This window comes from Aspergillus undulatus (assembly GCF_047715775.1).
Source record: "Aspergillus undulatus strain CBS 261.88 unplaced genomic scaffold BDV17scaffold_1, whole genome shotgun sequence".
In the NCBI taxonomy this organism is placed as follows: domain Eukaryota; kingdom Fungi; phylum Ascomycota; class Eurotiomycetes; order Eurotiales; family Aspergillaceae; genus Aspergillus; species Aspergillus undulatus.
Window position 1 is genome coordinate 677072 of NW_027396605.1, and position 19267 is coordinate 696338.

At 52.3% G+C, this 19267-nt stretch overlaps 6 protein-coding genes across 6 annotated transcripts; 3 read left to right on the plus strand and 3 right to left on the minus strand.

Annotated features, from left to right (window-relative positions):
• Positions 1–3037: 3037 nt before the first annotated feature.
• On the plus strand, positions 3038–5181 carry BDV17DRAFT_5008 (ferric reductase family protein). The gene has a single exon (XM_073764652.1). It carries the CDS (start codon positions 3213–3215, stop codon positions 5091–5093), a length of 1881 nt encoding a protein of 626 aa, XP_073621153.1. The 5' UTR covers positions 3038–3212; the 3' UTR covers positions 5094–5181.
• A 312-nt stretch (positions 5182–5493) lies between these two features.
• On the plus strand, positions 5494–6201 carry BDV17DRAFT_248952 (uncharacterized protein). Its single transcript, XM_073756153.1, has one exon. The coding sequence runs from the start codon at positions 5689–5691 to the stop codon at positions 5881–5883; it is 195 nt and encodes a 64-aa protein (XP_073621154.1). The 5' UTR covers positions 5494–5688; the 3' UTR covers positions 5884–6201.
• Positions 6202–6323: 122 nt separating this feature from the next.
• On the plus strand, positions 6324–7014 carry BDV17DRAFT_5090 (uncharacterized protein). Its single transcript, XM_073764666.1, has one exon. It carries the CDS (start codon positions 6555–6557, stop codon positions 6957–6959), a length of 405 nt encoding a protein of 134 aa, XP_073621155.1. The 5' UTR covers positions 6324–6554; the 3' UTR covers positions 6960–7014.
• On the minus strand, positions 7015–10242 carry BDV17DRAFT_5089 (uncharacterized protein). The gene is made up of 4 exons (XM_073764665.1): positions 10055–10242; positions 9329–10002; positions 8589–9269; positions 7015–8530 (listed from the first exon to the last, which is right to left on the minus strand). The coding sequence occupies exons 1-4, from the start codon at positions 10102–10104 to the stop codon at positions 7071–7073; spliced, it is 2865 nt and encodes a 954-aa protein (XP_073621156.1). The 5' UTR covers positions 10105–10242; the 3' UTR covers positions 7015–7070.
• Positions 10243–11818: 1576 nt separating this feature from the next.
• Positions 11819–14837, minus strand: exgO (exo-beta-1,3-glucanase Exg0). The gene is made up of 2 exons (XM_073764674.1): positions 14529–14837; positions 11819–14482 (listed from the first exon to the last, which is right to left on the minus strand). Exons 1-2 carry the CDS (start codon positions 14725–14727, stop codon positions 11943–11945), a joined length of 2739 nt encoding a protein of 912 aa, XP_073621157.1. The 5' UTR covers positions 14728–14837; the 3' UTR covers positions 11819–11942.
• A 1541-nt stretch (positions 14838–16378) lies between these two features.
• Positions 16379–17818, minus strand: BDV17DRAFT_286042 (pyridoxal phosphate-dependent transferase; the record flags this gene model as incomplete). Its single annotated transcript, XM_073760823.1, has 3 exons — positions 16379–16871; positions 16921–17303; positions 17351–17818. 3 exons carry the CDS (start codon positions 17816–17818, stop codon positions 16379–16381), a joined length of 1344 nt encoding a protein of 447 aa, XP_073621158.1.
• Positions 17819–19267: the final 1449 nt, after the last annotated feature.

Sequence of the window (19267 nt, forward strand, 5' to 3'; positions counted from 1 at the left end):
CCCAAAGTGTCTCCCCACACGAGAGGCGTCTGTTGCCTTATGCACAGAAGGCGCTAGATCAAATGACTGGAAGCTCAATGGCCAATCCAAATGTTGACACAGGGGGGTGGGAGGACAAGTCCTTGTTCAGACGTTGTTGCTGGGAGAAGTGTTTCCTGATCCTGAGGGCGTTGGTATTACTTACCCCGTACGTATCAGCCGTAACGATGTTTACTCTATCTCGAGGCAGCACCGCAGAACATTAAGCCTTGGAAAACACAACGCTCTCAAAATGTATGCGGGCATGCTATTTCAATGAGGCTATAATGGTAGCTTCTACGTTATGCTGTTTTTTTTTTACAAGCTTTCTATATCAATGGCCATCGCTCTGCCTCCGGTCAAGGAGCCAAGCGCAGCGCCGCGGTTGACGCAGGGCAGGTCGTCACAGGCATCGATCGCTGAAGACGGTCTACTTGGAGCACTATCCCCCTCGGATTGAGAAAGTGTATCCGACGCGCTACTCCAGCAGATGATATATTAAATGCATGAACCCCAGATCGAGGCTCCCATCTCCTTCATAGATGTGTATGGTAAACCCGTAACCGGAAGGCTCCCAATACGGTAAATTTACGAGACACGTGTGATCAATTGCCGGGTGCGGGGATATCGGCGTTTGTCGGCAATTGAAATGGCTTGGTCTGGCTTAGATTTCTCCAGACTCCAGCCAATGCTTTCTTCCATATTTACAAGTCCCCTCATGCTTGTTGACTGGTTCATCTATGACGCCAATCGATCTTTGAGAGCTCGGAGAACTTCAAGTCGGACCTCCTCGGGCACCTTTACTGTCGCTAGACCCCGGTCGCTGGAAGAATGTTCAAGCCGACCGGCTGAAAGAAACCCAAGATGCTCCAACAGCTCCCACCAGCCATACTGACCTATTCTTGATTTCTATAGCAATCTGCGGCGGCACCCGAGTGCGGCATCTAAGGATGCTTCGTACCTACAAGCACTTGGTTTGACGATTACGAGCAAAGACAATCTCACTGACACCTACCGCCGTGAGACCACAAGTCCACGATAACATTTGACAGCGAGGGCACTGAGGCATCCGGCTAGCCCTGAAGGCATTCGGATGTGAAGAATCCTTGATCAGTCCATATTCATCGACTGGGATTTGGCCCGACTTCAGTATTCCAATGAGTGCAACATCATGTGTCCCTCCGCCGCCCTCTATGACAGCACAGGCCTCAGACGATCATCAGATCATACGAGATTCGGCGCGTCCAATCCTTCGAATGCGAATAGAATGCTCCCTCTTCACATCCTAGCAACTCGCGTGTCGATCCTCGGGCTCGGATTCATTGCCATAGGAACTAGGGGCTTCCGGGGAGGACAAGAAGACAGGGACTCACGAACTCTTGACCGTTTCGATGGATCTGCCAGGCTGCGGGGTGATGAAGGCGTCAAAGCGAGTTCAGTGACGCGGAGATAGGATTGCCCTTAGATTTGGGACCCGAGCGATCATGCCACCAGACTATCCGTTGATCAGGCGCTTTGGGCGTTCGATTCGGCCCCTGAGCCCATGAGACTCTGAGTTGCAAATCTTCATAGGCGACAAGAAAACGACTCAGTCGAGCGACGCGAAGGAATCTTCATTTCCACCCAATCTAGAAAAAGGCACCGAAAAAAAAGATAAACGAGTAAATTCCCACAATTCCGGCCCACCGTATGACACCCGCAGATGCAAGAGTCTGCACTGCAGGACAGCAGGATTGAGGATAAAGCAGGTAATATATAGCCAGGGGCTAGGATAGATTGAATCTCCGCTCTATACCGGTTCGGCGACTCAGGGACAATCAACGTTAATTTATTCTGATGAGCTCCTGGGCATGGTAATCATTACCTCATCAGGACCAGCGTTTCGAAGTGAACACGGTGAGCGTTGGTCAGGGACCAGGCGTGGAAGGCTGAAACAGCCCGGCCAAGTCCCGCTGGCAGTTGGCAATCCTGGAGGCGTTCCTGAGCATCCTCGCCAGTGGCCGAACCGATTGGCAAATAAGAAGCGCAGCAAAAATAAGACGATTGCCACCAAGTTTTAGCGTGGAAGCTGATGGCTGAAAATCATGGCGCCTCGTTTATGGGCGAGTGGGAGGAGCAGAAGTTTCTGCGCGGTCAGCCACCGCAGGGATAGTGTGACCCTGTTGCTGAGACCGAGCCACGGCGACCTATCGATCCATTTAGTTGGGCCACTTCGAGACGGCTGATTCTGTGCGTTGTGCTGGGGAGAACTGGTTCAGCGAATGCCCCGATGTGGTTGACGGTCGAGTTGAGCCCTGAAAACTCTGCCGGAGCCTGCCCTCTGGAGTCTGCACAGACACCAGGCACAACCCAAGCATCGGAGCTGTCAGTGGAATGATCTGGATGCCGAACCGTCAGTCGATGGCCGAGTCCTATCGGGAGCTCTCCTGGCGTATTGGCACTGAGATGGCGCCAAAGATGAAACAGTTCGAGCTGAGGCCAGCCTTGGCCTCGGCGCCTAGGCTCAAGGGCACCACCGAGGATTTATGAGCCCTTGTTTGTTGAATATAGGCCAATGATCCCCTCCTGCTCCTTTCTTCTCAAACATTCCACTCTTTATTCTTTGCTCAGCTTTTCTTTTTTCACTTGCTCAGCTCTTTTCACTCGCTCAGCTGGCCCTGATTCAGTCCTTTTGGAGTTTCAGAACACTTGCATTGTGTGCTTCTTTCTTTGCAGCCTTCTTTGCCTGCTGCGAAGCTGGCGTCTCCTGGACCTGTCGTGGAATAAATAAGACGCGCCGTGTTCATCCAGGTATGTCGATCTGCTGGTACTAATTTCTCTGCCTTTGACTATACACATCCATGATGATCCTGATTTCCTGTTTGGGCTCGCGATCTCTTCTAACCTTGAGCAGGCCCAGTTATCCACTTGCAACACACTTGAAACCAACTCCAAATTAGCTTCTTCTCTTGATCGAGGATCCTCATTCTTTTGGATCCCTTCCAGATTCTCGGTTCTGGTGACAGCATATTGACAGCAGTCAGCATTCCTCTCGTTCCCCGGCCACCAGGAATCTGCACTGCGTCATACCACCACCAGCGTTGGACTTAACTCCTTGAATCGCCTGTCGCTCACCAATCACCAATCTTGCAACAATTTTTCGCTTCGATCGCTTTAGTAGTCGACTTTGCCGCGCATTAGATAGTCTCGATTCAATGGAAGGCCTCCCGGGACAGCTCGTCTCCCGGAGTAAATACGACACAAACGAGACCTACGTCTACGCCTACTCTCGGGGCCTGAATGGCGTCAACGTCCCTCGAGATGTCCTCTTTACGCGCATAATCCTCGTATCTGTTATCGCTGTGGCATTTATCCTCTTCTGCGGCCGGATCGCACAGATTAGCCACGCTTACCTTCGCCATATCTCTTCTCTGACAGCCAGCAGGAGGGAGCAGACATTTTGGAGTATTGAGGACTCATCACTATGGTCGAATATCAAGAAGCACCTCTTATATGCGCCTCTCGGCAGGAAGAGGCACAACCGCGAGATTCAGCTTTCCACCGCCGTCAATGTCGGCACCCTGCCATCGCGGTTCCAGACGATTCTGGTTGTACTTTACGTCGCGAGCCAGATCGCTTACTGTGCTCTCCTGGACTATAATGAGAACGTCAAGGCCGCTCTCCTTGCAGAGCTCCGAGGTCGGTCAGGAACGCTTGCCATTCTCAACATGGTGCCGCTGTTCTTCCTCGCCGGCCGCAACAACCCGTTGATTCCCCTGCTGCGGATCAGCTTCGATACATACAACTTGCTCCACCGGTGGCTAGGCCGAATCGTCATTATCGAGAGCATAGTGCACACATTCGCCTGGGCCGTCAACGCCGTCGACGAGACCGACGTCTCCGACATGCTGGACCGTCTCTGCAACGAGCCCTTCTTCGCCTGGGGCCTAGTCGGAACCGTTGCGATGACATTCTTACTGGTTCACTCACCCTCGCCCATCCGGCACGCGTTCTACGAAACCTTCCTCCACCTCCACCAGCTCGCTGCCCTCCTCGCCTTCCTCGGCGTCTACTTCCACATCGACATCGACAAGCTCCCGCAAATGCCCTGGATCACGGCGATCGGCATCTTATGGGTCCTCGAGCGCTCCGCCCGCCTCTTTCGTCTTATCTACCTCAACTTCTCATTTAAGCGTGGCTCTACTTCCCTTGTCGTCGAGGCTCTCCCAGGCGAAGCATGCAAGGTTACTTTCCACCTCCCCAAGCGAGTGCACGTTCCCGCGGGATCTCACGTCTATGCTTACATCCCCAGCCTCTCCCTCTGGATGTCCCACCCGTTCTCAGTCGCATGGGTAAACCCTTCATCCTCCGTCACAAACATGGACTACAACGACAAAGACCAACCGCCGAAATACAGCATGGACCCATCGCACCTGGAGAAACAACTCCCCGACTTACCAGACTACAACACCCACGCTCGCGCAATGCAATCAACGTCCGTGTCCCTAATCGTCGCAGCGCGCAAGGGCATGACGCGCAAAATGTACAACAAGGCGCTTGCGTCGCCGAAAGCAACACTCCATACAACGGGGTTCATTGAGGGTCCTTACGCCTCGCATCCCTCGGACCCCGCGACGTACGGCACGGCTGTGCTCTTCTCTGCGGGGGCGGGGATAACACACCATATGCTTACGGTTCGGGATTTATTGATCCGGGCATCGCAGGGCCGTGTCCCGACGCAAAAGATCTACCTCATCTGGTCTGTGCGGAGTACAGAGCATTTATCCTGGGTGCGGGAGTGGATGGATAGTATCCTCCGCTTACCAGGGCGGCGCGATATCCTGACGATTCAGCTCTTTGTCTCTAAGCCCAAGAGCAGTCGGGAGATTGTGAGTCCGAGCGCGACGGTCCAGATGTTCCCCGGACGGTGTCGACCAAATGTTGTTCTCGATGAGGTCGTTCCGATCCGCGTTGGTGCCACGCTCGTGAGTGTTTGTGGGCCTGGGGCGTTTGCAGATGAGGTTCGGGACGCAGCGAGACGGAGGATTGGGCAGGGGGCGGTCATTGATTTTGTGGAGGAGGCTTTTACGTGGTGATTGTCCTATTCCTTCCCTTTCCGTCTCGAGTTCGTTAGGAAGGACGAGAAGTGTTTGGTGATAATGTTTCATTCCGTTTCAGTTCAATTCTGGTCCCGTCTCTCCATTTCTGTGTATCTATACATTTGACCTTATTTTTTCGATTGTCACGGTACATGTACATACACTCATACGCCTATACGCCTTTCGGATGCTCCGGCTCCTGCTGTACCGGATAATTAGCTAGTTCTATTACTATACTTCTGAACCAGATATTGCTTTTCTTATCTCCATCTACTCTTACATTCAGTATTGGCATATAGTACTCGCTAACGAGACAGAAGTTCCGATGGGCCCTGGTCAATCTGCAATCCGTATACGTATTAGTAGGATAGGCTAACGCTGCAAACCTTCTCATTAGGTAGACTCGCCCGAACAATCTTCTCTTCTCAGAGAAGTGAAGCCCACCCTTCACCTTCCACTGCCACATAACATAACACAACAGCTCTTACTCTCTTTCTTCACCGACCACCATCCTTCCATCCTCCTTTCTCCTCTCACCAGCCCACCAACACCTTCCCGCTCACCCCGCCAACCCAAAGTTCCGAACAAATCAATGCAAACACCCCCTTTGTCCCTGGTCGAGTCGCTCTTTCATGTTCATCTTTTTCTCAAAACCAACCTCAATCTCAACGCCCACCCCGTCACACCATTACACCACAAATCATCGACTCTCAGCATGGCAGACCCCGTCCCAGTCTCATCCTCAGAAAAAGCCCCGGCGGAGACCTCCTCTACCGCAAACCAGTAGTGTAAATCGGCTGTCTGTGTCTGTCTAGTTGTTGAAAGGAGTGAATACTGGTTTGGTTCGGCTTGCTTTGGTCTGGCCCGGCCGTGCTCGGAACTGGGGGAGTCTGCCCGGGCATAGCATAGCTGTGGGCAGTATCGTTTTCGTCTTTCCCTTGTGTCGTGTTGATCTGTTGGACTTGGATGTTGCTTGCAAGATACTAACGGATACCATTTTGATGATATATAGGGCAGCCTAGGGATAAATCTGAAGACAAGCGAAAGTGGGATGGGGAAACGCGGCGGTTGGTAAGTGACGAAACAACTCTTTGCTACATCTACATATAACACATTCAATTCAATATCGAATGAGAGCTTCCTTTACTAACCGGAAAATGCAGTGCCTAACCAGGGACAAAACCCAGTGCACCATCACGAAAGCAAATGGTACAGCCAACAATGGACCAGGACCAAGAACCTAAACCTAGAGGCCGTCCTGATAGCCCCGGATACGGCCTTGCTTGAAACCAATTCGGACCAGGGTCCAGAGGGTGCCGGTAGCGGTAGCTCGAAGACGAGTCAGCGTTCGGGGATCGCCTGCGGATTTTCTGGACCGATGACATCGTAGATAGGCGGGCAGACGCGGTCCGCAAGTGCGATGTCTCTCCAGCCGCGGCGGCCACCAATCTGGTGACCATGGTCACGCGGGGCGTCAAGGAGCTATTTGGCAAGGCGCGATTCGCGCTCAAGCCTTTGCCCTTGTCCTTGGCCGGGGACGAGACGTCTGGCGCCTGTGCCGTTTGTCGAACATCGCATTCGCTAAAGATCGAATTTCACTTGCTACCTACCCGGTCCTATGGGATGGTCGAAACCAGAACGAAGCCGGATTTTGGCGACGACCTGCAAAGCTCTCTGCACGGTTATGGGCTGTTTTATCGTGCATCTGGGGAGATGATTCGCTCGGGACATGTGGTTGAGTTCACCACCACCAACTGCAGGGAGATGCCGCTGCCTTCGTGGGATCTGCTTGAGAGGATGCAGTGGATGATGAATCGCGTTGCGGCATTTAGTGAAATTGTGGATGCGGCGTGTGAGGATTAATATGGCCGTGGTCGGGAGAGTAGATATTCTGAGGATGAAAACATGGACGAGGATGAATATGAGGGCGCAGTGATGGTAGACAAGGATACTGAGAAGTAACAAAGTAAAGCACTAAGACCAGACCCATTTCATCCACTTCTTCAAAACTTTGCGGTCCCTCACTTTGAGTCTCCACTTAGACTCGTCTCGCTGCACCACCTCTTTATTTTCACCAGAAGACAGTATACTCGGCGCGGTAATACCCGTAGACTGCGTGGACACCGTCGATTGAACATTGTCCGAGCCGGAGCCAACAGTGGAAGACCTAGATGTCCCTATACTACCTTGGCTTGTGTCCGTAGCACGAGCACTCAGTAGGACCGGCTCGTTTGCCTTGAGGTGCTGGGGTATTCCATCAGTTGAGTTTGATCCTTTCCGTCGACCGAGGGAAGACAAGTGTCCAAATACAACTGCCCCCGTTCTTTCGAGGCTCGCCAAGTCAATAGGAGTTGACCCTCTAGGGATGATGTTTAGTTTCCATGGCCTCTTTGAGACCAGGTACTGCACTGGGTGGAATTTGCAGGGTCCATGTCCATTTGCCGAGCGCCCAGCACTACTCATACACTCACAAGCCTCGAAAGGTTGGCCTGTTGTTGAGACCCATATGATTTTGTTTGTCATTTCGCCGAGCCCAAGACCCGGTTCAAGCCGTAGGAGTCGTTTGTCGTACAACATGTTCAGGGTGGAGACGGACGCTGCCAGATAATCCATGCCCGTTGGGACTAATTTCCAACGCGAGCAGATGACATCTGGAGCCGAGGGTTGAATGAGGTCTCCAAAGCCCTTGCCGAAGATTGTTGTAACTCCTAGTGTCTGGATGAGATCTATCCAACCGTGGCTTCGTGAGGGCATGTGTTTGATGCGTGCGTGAATGGGACCGAGAGGGTTGATGACGTCTAGAATGTCGAAACCAACAATACTCCTTTGCGTGCTTAGTGTCTGGGAAATCTTGATACCATCCTGAGATGCTGCTTTTACTTGTCTGTCGAGAAGGATCTCGATAGAGTGCATTATCTTCTTCACGCGGTCCCCAAGTGTCGAGTATCTCTTCTCAGACTGTCGTCGACTGCCACGGGCATGGTTTGTGTTGTCCTTGACATAGAGTGGCAGCTTGAGGTTGTCCCAGCATGTCAAAGTTTTGAGTGCGGCGAGACGTCCAGTGGAGGAGCCGTTCCAGGTGTCTTTGAGCGCGCTGGCGTCAAACACCCATTCGTATGGAGACTCGGGATCGGTTTGATCGAGATGTAGAGAAACGCGTACGAGGTGGAGGAGTGCCGATACCCCGTCTACTAGCCATGCGCGACTATCCGATATATCATAGAATACGATGGGCTGGGAACTAATCCACTTGATCAAACTCGGGTAGTCGCTCTCGCGCTCAAGCCAGAAAGGGTTCTCCTTATTGTTGATTCCCATGCTAAAGCCGCCAACCACTTGTGCGCCGCCTTCTAGGTAAAGTCGGTCGATGATGATAGATGGCGGTGGACTTGGTAATCCAGAGGCTGAAATGCTCTGTAGGGCTGTTGCATGGCCTGCGTGAGATTTCAGTATCACTAAATACCGTGCGAGAAAGTGGCATCATTTGCTTACCACAGTACTCTACCGCACTGGGACACCAGCCAACGATATGACGGCTATGCTCAAGAGACTGAAGAGAAACATTTGCAGATGGTTTCATGTCCACTGTGTCTAGTCGAGGGTGAATGTACGAAATTCGTTCAGTAGGGCTGTCACTGGTGAGCAGATGCCATACAATAGTGTTGCTGGCGGCCACGGTCGCAATCACAAGAGAACTAAATCCCTTCATTATAATTCTCTCACCCCATTGTACAACCTGCCGGGAACGAATCAAGTAAGACATGATGCCAATAGACATCTCAAGGCCTGTCTCCGCCTCATGTCTTCGTAAAACCGGAAAACCCGTAACAAGAACTGCCCTGGAGAACAGAGGTCCCCAACAGAAGCCCGGGGCAGAATTCGGGCGCGTGATCTTATCGTGGAACCTTGCTACCAGCTGGCAAGTGCCGACAACAACAACTTCTGGGTTCTCAGTGCTCTCTGCTCTTAGGTCAAGGTCCAATATCCTCGGGGAACAGGTCGCAATGCCCTTGCTACGAGTGCTTGGAGGTACTCGCAACACTGAAATAAGCCATCCGATTCCTTCGCCTATTTCAGACACAAGGTACGGACTTCCAGTGACAGAGATCTGATACTCAGATGAGTGTTGAAACTTGGCTCTAATTTCCGCACTCTGTGGCCCTGGCAGACGATCTGACAAAATGAAGTCAAATCAGTAGTGTAAATGAAATATGTTTGCCAGTGGAACTCACGCAGAACATCCGCCGCTTCGTGAAGGTCCACAAGCAGTCGTTGGACGAAGGTAATCATGTGCTCCCCCGTAACGGGCCAAGTCTGGCGTATGTATTCGGCCACAGTCATAAGCTGTGCTTCATTCCAGGTTCCAGTAAGGCAGAGGACTTTTTCAAGGATATTGGATGAGCTTGACAACGTCATTCCCAAAGACCAAAGATACGGTGGCGGATACCAGTCCAACCAAAAAGTCATCGTGACTAATGACGCTTTTCGGCGACTGAGTGTGCGTAGCCCCTGCTCAGCGCGCAAGCGACTGCATATCATTGACCCAATATCCGACACGAGGCAGGAGTCACGCTGTTCTATCTGCTGGTGCTGGCGTATTTTGGCCAGGAGCCATCGGTAGGCTTCTGATGCGTAGATGAATTTTTCATGATCTGGGAGTTCATGATATGGTGGATCCTGCATTGGATCATGGCCTGTATCTGAATACTTGCCAATGTGTTCTTCAAAGCTGGAACTCGGAGGTTCAAGGTTACTAATCCATTCGGTGAGGTGCTGGGGCAGTTTGCCGGATGCCTGGCCCCCTAACGACTCAACCCCTTCGCCATGCGCGCTGACAGACTCATTTCCACAATTAATTTCATGACTATGCTTAGTTGATTCCATAACCAACAAGTCAATGATCTCGCTGACGGCGTCATGTTAGCTTCCAGAACCCTAGAAGAATGGAGTGCACCCACGCCCGGCCCTGGTCCAGCACTACAGACGCTTCCCATTGAAGAAGGTCCATGGACTCTCCATGTAACCTCCATGCAAATATCTTCAAGAGAGAGTTAAGAAAGGAAGTTGGTGCATGCGAGGTCGTTGGTGGATTCGCAATATGCTTGATATCATAAGCGAGCCGGTCGGCAAAATTGCGGATGTAGCGGTTGTGGTAGTCCTCTATACCGAGATAAGCGGAGAATATCGTCTCTATATCATAGTCTTCAGCTTCAAGGGTGTATATCTCTGGTTCGAGTTCGAAATAGAGCATCCGGGTTGAGTCGAAACTTGTGATTCTGGATAACAAGTATTCGTCCAGGCCCAGTCCTGCCATTCGAGAAGCACTAGGGGTGAAAGATCCTCCCAGAAAACTGACGGGCGAGAATATGTGTCGGCAATCCAAGAAGAACGCCCCGTAATTACCCAAAAATGTGTCGTCCGTAAGGGTTTTGAAGTCGTACCCGAGTATATCCTTATCAGTGCGGTTTGGATGATCAACGAAAATCAGCCTGAACCTCTCCCACTCGTTCCAGCCAATGAAGACCAAGATAGAGAGCGTGTGCAGATAACGAGAGCGAATTGTCGAGATATCTGCCATCCCAAATGCTCTGCACTGTCTTGCCATTTCCGCGAGGCGGTCCCACGACCAGATACCTTGAATGCTGCTGCGCGTCAAGAACTGTTCAGACGGTTCATCTGGATGCTGCATTGCGCTTCGCAGATTCATGGATACAACATCCAGGAAGCCGAGGCTTTCCTGATGCGCAGGAACCATGTTCACGGTTGGTGGAGGGTCGCGCACGAGTATAAAATTCTAGGAGAAAAATGTCCAAGGCCTATCAGCGAGGTCTAAAAATGTTATATTATAAGCAATCGGACAATGGATGCTTACCCTTTTTTGAATAAAAGAATTGTTATTCTGACCATGTCCCTTTCGATTCGACTTATTAATGGCATTGGAAAACTGTGGGACCCCAAATATCAGATGCACCCATTTGACATCGAAGGGATATTGTATGGTGTCGAACTGCTGCCAAAGCTCAGCCTCGCGAGGCTAACATAGGTGGTAGTGTCGCATTCTCAAAAAGCAAGGTGCAAGCGTGATGGGGGTTGATTGCTGCTCATGTCTGCACTCAGCCTCAACAGCATAGTCCATCCCTGACCGCGACCTGGCAGGGGTCGAGTTGAAAACCGTGATTCGCTTGCTGCAGTTTCTAATCTCGAATTCGAGATCAATATGATAGGGCAATGGCTGTTATGCTCGGCGTAAGCGAAAGGGAAGGAAGTAAGCTGAACGGGAGGAAGCTGAGAGGAACAGGCACCCGAGAGCTGCAGCCTTCTGGCTCAGCCACAATGCCTGTGCTACCAACACTGGTAGATAATCCTGAATCAAGGAGATGGCGGAAGAGATAGTTGCCATTGATGACCTTTCGGTTGAAGGGGCGTAGTTCGTCATGAAGGTTGGTTGAAGCTTGGTGTTTCGGATCAAAGAGAGCGAGAGCGGCCCGCAGCGCCTCGCTCCTCCCAAGGTTGACGGAGTCTTATCATTAGTAGACCCTCCTTCTTGCATGTGTACGCCAAACAATAGAGTCAAGAGGTCAAGTTTATTCACTATCATTTTGACCAACCCGTAATCAAAAATCCATTCTATTGAGAAGCAAGTCCACTCGAGAAGAAAGTAGGTAGATACTATAGGAAAGTGGTATCAACAAAGGCCCATCCATCCATCCACACCAAGGGAGACGAAACAAAAGTAGAAGTAGAGAAGAGAAGAACAGAAGCCACCCGCAGAAGGGCAGGTAATCTAATCAATCATTTCTTTTTCTTAGTTTCTTCATCTCATCTCATCTCATCTCCATACGTAACTCATGCCTGCGAAGTCTGCTCAAACAACGCAATCGTCGAACAGTATGTACTCTCGTTTCCTTCTTGGGGAACAAGACTGTTTCCATCGGTGGAAGCAATCATGTTCATTGAAGCAATGGTGCTGAGACCGAAGATGTGAACGTCCGAGCAGTCCACCTGCACCATGTTCTCTTGACAGCTGCCGTCCAGACACTCCTGGCCGTAGTTCTCGAAGAAGCTGTACAGACCCGCGCCGTAGACGTAGATGTCGGAGGAGTTGACGACACGAAGACCCCAAGCCTTGCGGCAGGCATCTGTCGTGCAGTATGAGAAGTCAGGGTCGTTCCAGGATTCCTGAGGAGTGAAGGGGACAAGGGAGTTGGGGTTGGCTTGGAAGTAGGGCGTCTCAGTCTGGATGAGACCCATGAAGACGTTCTTGGCGTTGTTGACCTGGTAGTTGTAGAGCGTGTTGTGTTCGGCGGCGGTACCGTACATCCAGACGGGACCCTGCGATTCAACGAGGATACCGCGTCCGTTGTAGATGTTGATCTGCTCGTGGTCGTCCAGGTCGAGCTCGTGGTCGGAGACCCACGACCAGACGTTCTCGAGGTAGGCGGTGGACTTCTCAGTGACGTGGAGTAGCATGAAGGCGCCAATGCAGGCCTCGTCGGGGGTAGTGGTGGAGTTGGGGGTCTTAGCGCAGGTGTCTGATTGCAGCTCGGTTCCTGCAGAGCCTCCAACGCGGAAGTGAACATCCCACATACCGACTGAACCGGCGCTTTCCTCGGCGATGTTCCATTCCATGAGGATGGCACCGGGGGCGGGACCCTTGGTGAGAAGGGTGAGGTCGGAAATTTCGACGTTACCGGTGTCGCCTGGCTGACCAACCTGGAGAAGAGGGATGGGGTTCTCTTGGTCGGAGAATTTCTCGCCGTGAGCCATGAGGACAGGCCAGACCTCGCCGACGATCTTGATGTTTGTGGGAACGCGGACGGTGTCGGTGAGAACGTAGGCACCGTGGTCGAAGTAGACGATCTGGTCGGACGTAGCGCTATCGAGGATCTTTTGGATGGCGGCTGTGTCGTCGGTTTCACCGTCTCCCTTGGCGCCCTGGGACTTGACGCTCACGAAGGAGGAAGCACTGTAGGACTCGTAGAGGGGCTTGGAGCGCTCGAAGACCTTGCCGCCATTAGTGCTTAGGAGCCTGTTGGGCTTAGCGGCAGCGGGAACGGAGGTCTGGACGCGGGACTTGGTGACAGCTTGGGCAGCACATTGGCCGCTGGAGCCGCTGGAGCCGTGAACAGCACCGGAGGAAGATGCCGGGGTAGAGGATTCAGTGCCAGAGGGAATAACAGCGACAGAGGTGGTGGCAGCACCCGTGGTTCCAGGAACGACAGTAGTAGCAGCGCCAGTGGCAACGCCAGTCGCGGTGGACTCGCCTGCAGCAGGCACTGTGTCGACAGCAGGAACTGACGGGGCGACAGCAGTAGTCTCAGCAGTGTTTGTGCGCGACTCCGTGCTCGTAGCGGGCAGAGGCACATTGGCGGTGGAGGAGACACACCCATAGACGGTTTCGTAGACGGTCGACACCACAACGTCCTCACCCTCTTCGGCTGCAGGCTGGGAGTCGGCTGAAGGGTGAACGGCACGCTTACTAGCCGCCTGGCCAGGGCGGTAGATACCTCCCTGAACCCAGTTGTCGACGACAGAACCACCAGCAAGGATGGAGCTTCCATCGACAGCAGCGACACCAGTAGTGGAACCGCTGAAGTCCACATTGTCCAGGATGAGTGTACCGGCACCGGCAGGGATTCTGTCGCTGCCCCAGGCGGTCACGACACCAGTGGGGGTGTTGACGAAGTCAGAGTCGAGCAGCAGGACAGAGCCAACAGTCTGGTTGGAAGGAGAGTTGGACATGTTCAGACCAAGCTGGCAGTTGTTGAAGGTAAGCGACTTGAAGGTCCAAGCCCAGTTCCAGTTGACGTAGACACCAGTGTTGCAATCGTTGAAGGTCATGTTGCGGACGGTGAACTGCTGGTTACCGACGAACATACCGTAGTTTCCTCCGTTGAAGGTCATGTCGGTCATGAAACCACCAGAGCCGTTGTCCATGAAGATACCCTGCTGCTTGTTGGCTTCGCCACCGCCCTTGACCATCTCGACGCGGATGTTCTGCAGGCTGGTGGCCTGGCCGACCTGCCAGTGGATACCCGCTCCGGAGCCCTGAGGCATGGCAGTGAGGTCAATGACGAAATTACGGATCGCACGGAAGAAGTTGTTCTGGTTGGTGTACCAGTTCGACCCGTCGTCTTCATACGGGTCGGCATCGATAACGGCCATACCGGCGAAGTCGGCAGACGCCTTCAGAACAGGCATGTTGTTGGCGTCACCGATCATCTGGGTGTAATAATACTGAATGACGGGCGAGGAGACAAGGTACGTGCCGGCCGGGAAGTAGACCACGGCAGGCTTGGTGGTGGATGAGTCGCAGCCCTTACCACAGCGGTTTCCTGAGGAAATGGCCTTGTTGATGGCATCCGTGTCATCCGTTACACCATCACCTGGAGCTGTTAGCCTAGTCTTTACTTTGGGATAGGTGTTACTTACCCACGGCGCCGAAATCCTTCACATTTCGGCGAACTTGATAGTCGGAGCTGTCTCCGAAAGGAACTGCGCCTTGTGGTTCTACAGCGCCCACCCAGTACTCTGTTGACTGCCTCGCGACTAGTTCGTTGTCGCTTGATATAGGGCTCGCCCCAACCCAGGCGGACCCAGTTAAGAGCAGAAAGAGGCTGCTAAAACGCATGTTGCGTTGCTAAGTATGTTTTTGAAGACGACCGAGCTCTCACTGACCGGCAGGGAGTCGATAGATATATGGATGTCGGTCAATATAAACGACAGATGACTAAAGACAGGCGATAATACGCAAAGGCAAAAGATCGTCGCGTGACGAGGTCAGAAGTTCTCAGGAATGACCGAGATAGCCAACCTTGCCAGAAAGTCAATAATAAGGACAGACGGGGGTGAATGACGAAAGACTCAGAGGTCGACGGAATGGAAATAAATGAGCGAATGCAAGGAAACACAACAAAAGACGAGCCGGCGCTTGAAGAGAGAGAGGGAAGGGAAGAACAAGAACAGCTGGAGAGGAATGCGGTTGTTCTTAATCTTCAGTGGTGTTGCTGTATTATGGGGAGCGCCTGGATGTATCGAGAATATCGAATCAGCCGCCAATCAGAGGGGTGCGTATGGCCCGTCCAGCCAATGGAAAGTCAGAGCGAGTGCAATCCCGTCGAAGCTGAAACAATCGATTCAGGGATGAAACGATCGAAGAATCGCACTCACGGCGGTGATTGGGGCCCGATGACCCTGGTCTTTATTAAAGTGCTCGAAAGCGTGTTTGAAAGGGAGGGAGTCTGAAGGAGCGACTGGGATCAGAATCAGAATGGAAGAAGGAACCGGCAAGCCTGGAGAGACTGGAGTTGATATATACCACTTTCAGGAGAGGGATCAACATAATCTGCGTGGCCGAGACAACGCCTTTTTGCTAGTCGATTTTCCGCGGCTCTTTCTTTTTCGAGAGACCAGGAATCTGGACGGTATGGCGCGGCTTTACTCGCAGTAGGTCAGCGGCGCGCCTCTTGCTTAAGTACACATTCCGGCTGCCTGACAATTATCTTGGTGTCGCAACAGAAGTATGTGGACGTTACTCGGGAAGCATCCGCCCGATAACAAGTCCATCTATTGTTACTCTGAGGAAGACATGTCCCAGTTTCTTGAACAATAAGATAAAGATAGTTTAATAAATGTTGTATAGCCAAGCTTTATTACCCGCTCCAAGTGGAAAGCGTCAGATCGGATCCAGGCAAGCCTCAGAGCCAAAAGAGAGTTCTCATCTTTCAGCCGTGAAACCACTAGCCTCTTAGCATGGAGTGCGGGCGCCAACTCCTCTTGTCCACTCAACATTCAGCCGGTGATTCGCAGATTTATTCCGAGCAAACTCCTCTGGCCTAAATTTGGCTTTCAGTGTCCAGAGTCCAGACAATCCACCTTTGTATTTGAGTTTCGAGGTTCAAGGCAGCTCGCGTGTTCTGTGACGCAGTTTGGAATGAGTGTCCGCCGGTCCAAGGACTACAACACGAAGACTCGAGCTGACGGGGATCGATGTACATGCCGATGTAAGACTGACATGGTCACACTGCTCAAATTGTCGGGAGAAAGCCGTCGAGATTCCATCGGTTTTGTCGATCGGTCAGCCGTGCGTATCACACTGTCACTCGCGTCGTGCATGTGTCGAGATTAGCATGTCAATGTTAAATTTTATTGCGTTCATAAGACATAAAGTTGTATTGTTGCTTATCTCGAGTGTCTATCCCTGCCTAAAAAGAGCTTACTTTACTTTGTACAGGTTTTCTACTCTACATACGTAATACAAGTCATCCACGGTTCGACCTCGTTCAACCCCGGTTCGCGTTTTCGATCATCTGCCGGATCGCACAACCAAGCCGCCGCACGCCCTCCTCCAGATTCTCCTCCTGTTCCCACGCAAAGCACAGACGTACATACGACCCAAACTCGTTCTTACTAGTCGCCGGGTCGCGCTGGACTCGGAACAGATTTCCTTCTGCCACTTTCACGAGGTGCTCACTCTGTGCGACCGGGGCTAGGTCACTCGCGCGCAGGGGGCTAGGTAGTGCAGCCCAGATGAAGTAGCCCCCCGCGAGGGCCGCAACTGAACTTGTGTCTGGCCCTGAGGATCTGGTGAAGGGGAGGGTTACACCGAGGGGGACGAGGTGGGTTTGGATGGCAGACATCAGGCGGCGGTATCGTGATGCGTATTCTGGACGGAGAACCGAGTCGATGTGGTTCTGGAGGAACCCTGACGAGACTATCTGGTCGACCATGCTGGACGAGAACTGAGAGGGGGCGCCGCCGGAGCGTTGGCAGCCTCTGGTTTTGTTAGCTTAGTGCTTGGTCTGTCTGGGGAGGTGGTTCGTACGCTTGTGAGATGCCGTAGGCGAGCTTTTCTGTCCCCTCTGCCCATCCGGTTCGGATTCCTGGTCCGATGAGCTTGCTGAAGCTTCCGTTGCTCAAAACATTGCCCCAGTCGTCTTTCGGGCCGCCGTCAAGATACCGGTCGACGTCTACTAAACGTGGGAGCAGGGCACTTGGGTGCGGCTCTAGTTCCTTCTCGGGATCAGCCGGCCATTGTAAGAAATCGTAAACATCATCTGCTATGACCAGGGCATCGAACTGTCGAGCCAGTCGTACTAAGGCCTCGCGATCAGACTGGGTCATCGTCAGTGAAGACGGGTTGGAGAAGGTAGGTGTCGCGTAAATGATATGCCTGTACAGTCTTCCCCATGGTCGTGTCGGTTTGAACTGCTTCGGTCAGTCAGGAGTCAATGAGTCCATCAACCAGGCCATACCGGTTTGCTCTCTCCAGCACGCTCCTCAGCCGCAATTATCTCCCGTCGTAGGTACTCCAAATCAATACCCCCCTCCTTCTGAGGAATGGCTCTTAAACGCCCAGCGAATCCCGCATCATCATATATGCGGTCGACAAGATGGTAGTGCGGTGCCACCAACCACACATTCCTCGTATAGCTCGGGTCCGAAAACACCGACAATATACACCCGATATTTTGGCTCGCACCGCCGGTGATGCAGATGCGACTGGCGGTGATGGGATCCACTGGCTTATAGAACGAAGTCAGCCACTGGGCGATGTGCTCTCGCAATGGACCGTACCCCTCATCCGGGCCGTACATCAAGGCCGGGGTGCGGATGGAGGGGTCGGCCATAACAGCGGCAAAGGCGTCCGACAGCGCGCTTGTCGGCAGCAGTGAGGGGTTAGGCCATCCCGTGAAGAGGTCGATTACTTTCTCGGCGCTCATGATGGTGGTCTGATCCAAATCGTTGGGATGTGATCCCTGATCATGCAGCTCAGCTTTGGCGGATTATTCGCTGGTCGCCTAGATATATTTCGGCCTCTCTTACCGATATCTAGGTAACTTATCTGTGCTCTGGGCCGGACTGGGTTTAGCTCTGTCGGCTGTTTTTCATAGTCTGGATCGATGACGCTTGATTAGATCTGATTAAATTCTGCGAGCTATATCGATAACGATCTTTTCAATCACTTTATCTCATGCATCCATAAAGTTCCTCATCAACATCCCTCGCAACGGTGTAAGCTCGGATTCTCCGGTTCCGAGCACAAGAGACTGGAGAAGGGAACATCAAAACTCCGAGATTGGAGCCAGAGTTGGCTGACGCTGAGCCTCCACGAAGCCATTTTACATGTCAGAAGCGGTCCCATGGAGCGTCTTGACTCGAGGGACCCGGTTGGGAACCTTGGTAAGTTGGTAATTCTCATTTCTCCAGAGTCTAAGAGCTCAGCAAAATGGCAGTGCCTGCCTGCCTGGAGAGGGGACTCTTACGTATGTTGGCAACGCATGTTATTGTATTTCCGAGCGGGCCTGCTCTCAGCGTGGACATGTCTTCCTATACGTAGCTATTTATGCCTTGCTTGGTGCTATTCTGGCCACTTGCCACCTGATGCTGTGCGGTAGTTTGTGCTCTGTTGTCGGGGATAAGAGCAGTAACAGAGGATCTTATAGAGATTGACAACGTTTTCTTATTCAGGAGATCATATCCCTATCCTATGACGTGATAAAAGGAGATGGTCGGGGTGTTTGTTGGCTTTTGGCCCCTGATCGCTCCACCAGTTCAGAGTTCAGGCTCTTCCAGACACTCTCGAGTCGCACCGCGATCCCACGCTGCGAGGCGGCGAAACGTGGCTGTGAATTTTGATCTTGCCTACCAACGTACCAACTTACCAAGTCGTGGCCAGCCTTGTATCCCAGACAACATTCGCTTTGCGGACCTCGTATTGCGAATGAAAATCCGTGTTGGACTTGGACCTCGCGAGGCTCAGATGAAGCGTCAAAGATATTGGTTCCGCTGGCTCCGTCAATTAAAATCTATAAATATCCCACTCGCCATACAATATGTATACGTATGCCATGAAACGTCCGAGACAGCTTGATGGGGTGCACTACCAGATTTATGTTAATGCGAACTATATTGCAGACTATGCTACCGTAATGCCATTCATATCAGTGAAACCGCATTATTGACCCTCCCTGAACTGAACTGGAGAATTGTACAGTTTGCGATCGGGGGCTCGAAAGTATCTGACGTTACGGCCTATTCGGGTTTGGGCATAAAATACGGCCATCGCCTGCAATTCTAGCCACACCCGCACCCAAAGCAGGCTAGCGGATACCATCAAGTACGGCGGCGTCCCGTGGATGAAAAATGGGGAATCGATTGGTTCCTGTCCC

Coding starts and splice junctions, on each gene's coding strand:
- BDV17DRAFT_5090 (XM_073764666.1), top strand. CDS start 6,555: ATGGTCACGCGGGGCGTCAAGGAGCTATTTGGCAAGGCGCGATTCGCG.
- BDV17DRAFT_5008 (XM_073764652.1), top strand. CDS start 3,213: ATGGAAGGCCTCCCGGGACAGCTCGTCTCCCGGAGTAAATACGACACA.
- exgO (XM_073764674.1), bottom strand. CDS start 14,727: ATGCGTTTTAGCAGCCTCTTTCTGCTCTTAACTGGGTCCGCCTGGGTT. Junction 14,483..14,528: donor GAAGGATTTCGGCGCCGTGG/GTAAGTAACACC, acceptor TAACAGCTCCAG/GTGATGGTGTAACGGATGAC.
- BDV17DRAFT_248952 (XM_073756153.1), top strand. CDS start 5,689: ATGCAAACACCCCCTTTGTCCCTGGTCGAGTCGCTCTTTCATGTTCAT.
- BDV17DRAFT_5089 (XM_073764665.1), bottom strand. CDS start 10,104: ATGGACCTTCTTCAATGGGAAGCGTCTGTAGTGCTGGACCAGGGCCGG. Junction 10,003..10,054: donor GTGCTGGACCAGGGCCGGGC/GTGGGTGCACTC, acceptor TGACGCCGTCAG/CGAGATCATTGACTTGTTGG. Junction 9,270..9,328: donor CGAAGCGGCGGATGTTCTGC/GTGAGTTCCACT, acceptor TCATTTTGTCAG/ATCGTCTGCCAGGGCCACAG.